Source organism: Bison bison, unplaced genomic scaffold (assembly GCF_000754665.1).
Source record: "Bison bison bison isolate TAMUID 2011002044 unplaced genomic scaffold, Bison_UMD1.0 scf7180017864331, whole genome shotgun sequence".
NCBI classification, from domain to species: Eukaryota; Metazoa; Chordata; class Mammalia; order Artiodactyla; family Bovidae; genus Bison; species Bison bison.
The window spans coordinates 4,464,072-4,472,536 of record NW_011494903.1 but is presented as its reverse complement, the minus strand read 5'-3'; the positions used below and the strand labels follow the sequence as shown (position 1 = coordinate 4,472,536).

General features: G+C 43.1%; 1 protein-coding gene across 1 annotated transcript in view; it reads left to right on the top strand.

Moving 5' to 3' along the window:
• Nucleotides 1-8,465, top strand: part of EGFLAM (EGF-like, fibronectin type III and laminin G domains) — a 195,695-nt gene that overhangs the window by 64,566 nt on the left and 122,664 nt on the right. The window contains exons 2-3 of the mRNA XM_010853757.1: nucleotides 4,045-4,154; nucleotides 5,562-5,645. Of these exons, the coding sequence (XP_010852059.1) occupies nucleotides 4,045-4,154; nucleotides 5,562-5,645 (194 nt within the window). The remainder of the gene's footprint in view (nucleotides 1-4,044; nucleotides 4,155-5,561; nucleotides 5,646-8,465) is intronic.

Here is an 8,465-nt window from a genome sequence, read left to right as displayed (position 1 = left end):
GCATACTAAAAAGCAGAGACATTACTTTGCCAATAAAGGTCCGTCTAGTCAAAGCAATGGTTTTTCCAGTGGTCATGTATGGATGTGAGAGTTGGACTGTAAAGAAAGCTGAGCACCAAAGAATTGATGCTTTTGAACTGTGGTGTTGGAGAAGACTCTTGAGAGTCCCTTGAACTGCAAGGAGATCAAACCAGTCAATCCTAAAAGAAAGCAGTCCTGAATATTCATTGGAAGGACTGATGCTGAAGCTGAAATTCCAGTACTTTGGCCACCTGATGCGAAGAACTGACTCCTTGGAAAAGACCCTGATGCTGGGAAAGATTGAAGACGGGAGGAGACGGGGATGACAGAGGATGAGATGGTTGGGTGACGTCATAGACTTGATGAACAGGAGTTTGAGCAAGCTCCAGAAGTTGGTGATGGACAAGGAAGCCTGGTGTGCTGCAGTCCGTGGGGTCACAAAGAGTCTGACACGACTGAGTGACTGAACTGAACTGAGGATGAGATTGTGCTTATTGGTTATTCTGTGGTCTATGAGGGTTCTGTAAATCATTTCTGCCATCTTTTCCTCCCATTCTTGGCTTCTTTTGAGATTTCATTGGCATAGACCTCAGCAATAAAACTGGCCAGTGATAGATAATAGTACAGCCTGGCCTAAATATAAAACTACATAGGAAAAAATATAGGTAAATGATTCAGATATTTAACATATTAAGAGCTCTTTTCAATCACTGAATAATAAGAAAACTAACCTGATTGACGGAGAAGGCACTGGCACCCCACTCCAGTACCCTTGCCTGGAAAATCCCATGGATGGAGGAGCCTGGTAGGCTATAGTCCATGGGGTCGCTAAGAGTCGGACATGACTGAGCGACTTCCCTTTCACTTTTCACTTTCATGCCTTGGAGAAGGAAATGGCAACCCACTCCAGTGTTCTTGCCTGGAGAATCCCAGGGACGGGGGAGCCTGGTGGGCTGCAGTCTATGGGGTCGCACAGAGTCGGACACGACTGAAGTGACTTAGCAGCAGCAGCAGCAACCTGATTGAAAACTGTATGAAACACATTAAGGGAGGAGGAAAAATAGCCAAAGAGGGTATTAAAATATTCTTCTTTTTTTTCTTATCAATGTAACAAAGATTTTAAAGTAACAATCAGATCTGGTGAAGATGTGTGTCTTATACTGGGCATTCTCATATACCTCCATAAGTTTCTAAAATTCCTTAATTTTCTAGATGTAAGTTTGGCTACATTAGAATCTGCCTGCAATACAGGTAGACCCAGGTTTGATCCCTGGGTTGGGAAGATTCCCTGGAGCAGGGAATAGCTACTTACTCCAGTCTTCTTGCCTGGGGAATTCCATGGACAGAGGAGCCCGGTGAGCTGTAGTCCACGGGGTCACAAAGACGCAAACATGACTGAGCAACTAACATAAACGTCTTTAAAATATGCATTCTGTTGGATCAGCAGTTTTTAGCTGGAGTCATTTTTGCCCACCATGGGACATTTGGCAATGTCTGGAGATATTTTTGGTTTTCACAACTATGATGGGTGGGTGCTACTAGCATCTAGTGGATAGAGACCAGGGATGCATCTCAACATTCTAAAAGGAGAGTCTGCACAAAGAATACACCGCCTGAAATGTCATTAGAGTGGAGGTTGAAAAATTATGTCTTAGACACTAAAGCTCTACTCGATTTACCCAAATGAAAACATTGAATGTACTTCAAGATTCATTTATTTAATCCTTTTTGGAGAGCAAGTCAGTAGCTATTAAAAATTAAGATGCATTTACTCATAATTTTTAATAGCTATCCATCTTGAAAATGCTTGGACACGTGCATGAAAAGGCATGCACACACACAGTGGTGTTCTTCTTTGCATTATTTTCAGCAGTGAAATTTTGGAAATGACCAAATGTCAATCAGTGGAGTAAAGTTAATATATGTGCATGCTCTGAGTACCAGAGGATTTGGCTATCTCACCACCCCTACTCTTTTCCTAAGGTCCTGTCCTCCTTTAGAGAGACTCCTATGCAGTAGATAGGCTTGGTGGAAGAACGATTTCCAAGACTCCTTTCATCCTGTCCTTTTCCAGTTGGGAAACCAGAAAAAAACCGATATTTCTTTTCTGATCCTTTGGCCAATCAGATGGGACTTTAAATCTTTAACCAAGCCAGAGCCAGAGAAGGGTTGAAGGCCAAATCCCTGAGTAGCAGCAGTGGTGGCAGTGGGAGGTGTCCATGGCAGTTCTTGCTGATTGCTGGCCCTGGACCTCTGTCACCTGGTCCCCCAGAAAGGCCTGCGCTTCTGTTATTGAAAACAATGGTGATGGAAGGCCCGGCAGTAACCCAATAAATAGACACATTAGATATCTGTGTGTGGAGAGTAAATCCCATGGACGGAGGAGCCTGGTAGGCTGCAGTCCATGGGGTCGCTAAGAGTCAGACGACTGAGCGACTTCACTTTCACTTTTCACTTTCATGCATTGGAGAAGGAAATGGCAACCCACTCCAGTGTTCTTGCCTGGAGAATCCCAGGGACAGGGGAGCCTGGTGGGCTGCTGTCTATGGGGTCGCACAGAGTCGGACACAACTGAAGCGACTTAGCAGCAGCAGCAGCAGCAACAGAAACTATCCCAACTGATATGTTAGAGAATTATAGACAGTCACTAAAAAGGAAGATCATCAGGACATATTAGTAAGTGTAAAATCAAACTGAAGAATATTCATTCACTCAAGGAGTGTTTGTCGAGCCCTTCCATTAATTAGTCTCTGTGCTCTGAACAGGACATACCTAGTTTCTGCCCTCACGGAGCATTATTTAAAAATAGCAAAATATCAGAAAGAAATTAAGCACAGCAATAGTAAAATGAGATAAATTGTAAATTATGGCACATGTATTAAGTGGAAGAGCTAATGTCCACTTGATACAGAAATAAAAAAATTTTTTTAGTAAATGTATACTATCAGTTTTTATAGTATATGTGTATTATATATACTAATTGAAATAACAGGAATATATTGAGTGTATGTGCATATTATATACAATGAGCACAATAAAACATTAACATTATATATACATTATATAAGTAAAATATGTAAATATGTCTGTATGTATATATATCTATATATCTTAAAAAAATTCCATGTAATCAAGAGAAGGTATAAATACTGTATTACAGTGATGGCAGGATTCAATTCTGAATGATGGAAGTTTTTTGTTTGTGTTTTCTAAATTTTGAAATCTGCATATGTTGTTCTTATAAACGTAAATTTTATTATTTATAACCATAAAATTATTTAAGATAAGAATACAGTAAAACGTTTGAAATTTCCTAAACCCATTTTATGACTACACTAAGCCACATTTATTAAATATTCAACATTAAGAATATATGAGCTATATAAACAAATGTATCTATATAACATATCAATAAAACATATATGTTACTGAGTTTAAAAAAAACACCATTACTATCTTGCTTTAAAATATTCCACACTCCTTGGCCTACATGTGCTGTGCTTAGTCATTCAGTTGTGTCCGACTCTTCGCGACCCCATGGACTGTAGTCCACCAGGCTCCTCTGTCCATGGGGATTCTCCAGGCAAGGATACTGGAGTGGGTAACCTATTCCTCCTCCAGGGGATCCCAACCCAGGGGATCCCAACCCAGGAATCCAGCCAGGGGCTACCTGCACTGCAGGCGGATTCTCTACTGGCTGAGCTATCAGGGAAACCCTCCTTGGCCTATGCTATCCTGAATTTTCCTTTGCTGGTCTTTGAGATATTAGCAATTATGAAGGGACTGTGGGCAGTAGCTGAGTTGATTTCCCTCCCATTGCCCCATGGGGAGGGGCCTGCAGAGGTCTGGTGCAGTCAGCTGACACAGGAGTGGCCTACTAGACAGCTTTCTGCATTTCTGGCCTCTGGAATCATCTTTCAGTATGCTCTCCATCTGTAAGCACACACTCTTACATCTTGTGTTAAGTGTACTCATGGTGGGATGCATGAAACTTCTAACACCATCTCTTTTGTTTTGGAGCAGGCAAGGTTGGACCACCTCTTGATATCATACTGGATGCTCTGAACTGTTCAGCTTTCAGCACACAATGGAAGATGCCTAGGCACCCTCCGAGCCCCATCATGGGGTACACTGTGAGTACCTGGGCACAGGGATTTCTCTAGTGGGTGTGTTTGGGGAACTGCACCTCCTTCCCATCATTGCTCCTTCCCGATCTGGCCTCCTGATATCAGCCCTCTCATGTTAGGGGAGCCTCACTCTCCCTCCATGAAACCAGAGGAGATGTTTCCCTTTAAAGGGCCTTTGTAAGTGTCCTGAAAGTCAGTTGGATCTATTGGGTCCTGACTCTGTTCAGTTCAGTTCAGTCAGTTCAGTTGCTCAGTCATATTTGACTCTTTGCAACCCCATGGACTGCAGCACGCCAGGCCTTCCTGTCTATCACCAACTCCCAGAGTTTACCCAAACTCAAGTCCGTTGAGTTGGTGATGCCATCCAACCATCTCATCCTCTGTCGTCCCCTTTCCCTCCTGCCTTCAATCTTTCCCAGCATCAGGGTCTTTTCTAATGAGTCGGTTCTTCGCATCAGGTGGCAAAAGTATTGGAGTTTCAGCTTCAGCATCAGTCCTTCCAAGGAATAAGGGATAGAGGAGCCATCATAGTCAACATGAGAGTCTGAAATGCAGTACTTGGATGCAATCTCAAAAACGACAGAATGACTCTGTTCAGGGATGGGAAAATATAAACTCAATGGAAGACATGCTTCTTGCTCTCCAATTGCCCACAGTCAAATTTGGAGACCAGAGCAGAAACATGGGAAATGATGGGAAGTCACTGTCGTCAGTAAGGACAGAATAATGTAAAACCTGAATGAAAGTGATGGGGTGGACAGGTAAAGTGGAGAAGGGGACAGAGAATGCATTTCTACCTCTGAGAGGTGAAAGATTGGTCTTTTAAAAAATATTTTCTTTGAAAAGTGTTTTTAAAAATGAGTGAACGTTTTGAAGTTAGGAGGTTTCAGATAAATTCTTGGAATTCTGAAATCTCTGTGAATATATCCTCACCCCAGGCCCACAAGCCTGCTAGAGCTGAGCTGTCCACTGGGCTGTAAACTCCCCACGAGAACCCAGACCCACCATTCCCTCCTGTCTCCCGTTCACTAAGGGAGAGAAGACATTTACCAAGCCCTTATCCTGTTGTCATTTTAAAGCAGAGAAATGTATTTCTGGATACAGGTAGACGCAAAAGTGGGAAAATGAAAGACTTCCTGAGAGAATGGTGGTTTCAGAAAAAAACACTGGGAGGTGGGTTGGCCCTCTCTACCCCACTTTACAATGTATCTCTTCCCAGCTTCTACAGGCTTAGGAGTTTGGGACCCCAGCCCGGTATGTCTGATGTTTGCTGACAAAGGGCTAGTGTGTGAGAGGTGAGGCAGCTCACGTCAAGACCCACTGTGGTTGTGAGTGCAGCTCCAGCCTTGGTTCCTCGGTCTGGTGGAGAAGTGTCGGCTCCGCTCTCACGTCGGATGTCTGCCTCTTTTCCAGGTCTTTTACTCTGAGGTCGGCATAGACAAGTCCCTGCAGGAGCGGTCCTATGGTGTGCCGCCCGGCCTGGATACCCCGACCTCTGTGAGTAGCTCCATCCTGGCAGCCCCCCAAAAGCACACCGTGTGAGTGACATTTCACTGATGTTCAGAAGGATTTCTAATTTGGTGTGTGTGTGTGCCTCTGTATGTATAATAATAACAACTGTTTGTGTAATCCTTTGGAATTTAGAATGTCTTTCTTGGCCATAACCCCATCACATACATCTCTATCCTCAGAAAGGCAGCCATGTGAGGAATGTTTCCATGGACTCAGTCCACCCCATTTATCCTGCGAGAAAACAGCTACCTTACAGCTGTTTTTTCCCCCTGCTTCTTTTCTCTATAAAATTCAATTCTGTTTTTTTTTTTAAATCTCAATAAAGCTTTATAAATAAATATGACACATTTGTATCTTCTCAACTGCCTGGAGACATAATGCAGAAGAAATGATGTAATTGGAAATGTATATTCAAATGGTGCAAGTTGTTTGTTTTTCTTCTCCAACCGGCATCCTGTCCTTCCACTAGCCAACTGCTGGCTCTTCATCTATTTTCCTTCTGTTTCCTGTCAAGGTCTCCCGGGGTGAATTTCTCTGCCTTAGGCATGTTCTGTTTTCTTTTCTTTCACTTGCTGTCTCCTTCTCCATTCTCCTACAATTAATCTACAGACTAGAGCCCTTTTAATTGCTCTGCAAGGAGTTAGCATCAGTGCCCAGAATACTACAGCTTTAACAGCACTGGTGATGGAGGTGGTGTCTGTAACACCTGTCTAGTAAATGCCTGCCGGGCGCTGCACCTAGAAACCTACTTGTCATCCGTGATGAGTAACCATCACTTACTGAGAATCTGTCACCTGCCAGCCACGCTCCCTCATGCTTTACATTTCTTTTGCCATTTAATCCTTACAACTATCCTATGACCTGACAAGGATGCTGAGGCTCAGAGAGGTGAAGTGACATTCTTCAGATCATACATTAGCAAGTAACAGTTGACTGTAAACCCAGGGCAGACTGCATTCTGAGCCCTGCCCTGGCTATTTTTACCAGAGCACTCATGACTCAAAAAGAAGAGATGCATGTCTTCAGCTTGCTTGTATTTTGCATGCTGCTTTTATTTTCAGACTTTTGCTTAAGTACCCCTCAGTTGCCTCAGAAGCCCTCAGCCCCAGCTTCTGTGGTTTATTCTGTCCTAAGAGGGGCAGTTGGGTTGTTGTTGCTGTTCAGTTGCTCAGTCATGTCCGACTCTGCAACCCCATGGACGGCAGCATGCCAGGCTTCCCTGTCCTTTACTGTCTCCCAGAGTTTGTGCAAAGTCATGTCCATTGAGTCGATGATGCTATCTAACCATCTCATCTTCTGCCCCCACCTTCTCCTTTGGCCTTCAGTCTTTCCTAGCATCAGGGTCTTTATCAATGAGTTGGCTCTTTCTATCAGGTAGCCAAAGTATTGGAATTTCAGCTTCAGCATCAGTCCTTCCAATGAATATTCAGAGTTGATTTCCTTTAGGATTGACAGATTTGCTCTCCTTGCAGTCCAAGAGACTCTCAGGAGTCTTCTCCAACACCACAATTCGAAAGCATAAATTTTTTGGCACTCGGCCTTCTTTATTAGTTCTCACATTCGTACATGACTACTGGACAAAACCATAGCTTTGTACAAAACTCTCTGAAAAGTGATGTCTCTGTTTTTTCAATAAACTTTCTAGGTTTGTCATAGCTTTCCTTCCAGGGAGCAAGCATCTTTTAATTTTGTGGCTGCAGTCACCATCCAGTGATTTTTGGAGCCCAAGAAAATAAAATCTGCTACTGTTTCCATTTTTTCTCCATCTATTTGCCATGAAGTGGTGGCACCAGATGTCACGATCTTAATTTTTTTCATATTGAATTTCAAGCCAGCTCTCCTCTTTCACTTTCATCAAGAGACTCTTTAGTTCCTCTTTGCTTTCTGTCATTAGAGTGGTATCATCTGCGTATCTGAGATTGTTAATACTTCTCCTGGGAATCTTGATTCCAGCTTGTGATTCATCTAGCCTGGCATTTTACGTGATTTACTCTGCATATAAGTTAAATAAACAGGATGACAATATACAGCCTTGACATACTCCTTTCCCAGTTTTGAACCGGTCAAGTGTTCCATGTCTATTGCTTCTTGACCTGCATACAGGTTTCTCAGGAGGCAGGTAAGGTTGGACTGTTACTCCCATCTCTTTAAGAACTTTCCAAAATTTGTTGTGATCCACACATTCAAAGGCTTTATTCTTTCCATTAACTATACCTAAGTGTTAGAATATGCTACCAAATTGTAGTATTTGATTACCTTGCTGATTTCAACAAATGTTCACAGTTGCCACTCTGCCCAGGACAGTATCACATATGGTTGCTGTTCTTGGGCAGCTTTTGGGGAAATCACATTTACACTGGGTCTCCCAGGCAGTGCTAGTGGTAAAGAACCCACCTGCCAATGCAGGAGACATAAGAGACATGGATTCGATCCCTGTGTAGGGAAGATCCCCTGGAGAATGAAATGCCAATACTACTCCAGTATTCTTGCCTGGAGAATCCCATGGACAGAGGAGCCTGCCGGGCCACAGTCCATTGGGTGACGAAGAGTAGGAAGACTGAAGTAACTTAGTACATGTTCACACACCTTTACACTAGATAAAACAATTAGAGCAATGTGAGACCAGATTTCATTCACATGCCACTTACCAGACAGACTGAGGTTTTGAAGATAGAGAGATTAGTATAGGAACAAGTGTTCAAGAGGTAAAATCTCAGGCTGAGATTTGAAGCAGGGGCAGTTTCTGGAAAAGGCAAAGATGACAGGGGACTTCAAATCATTTGAACCAAGGGACTGAACACTCAG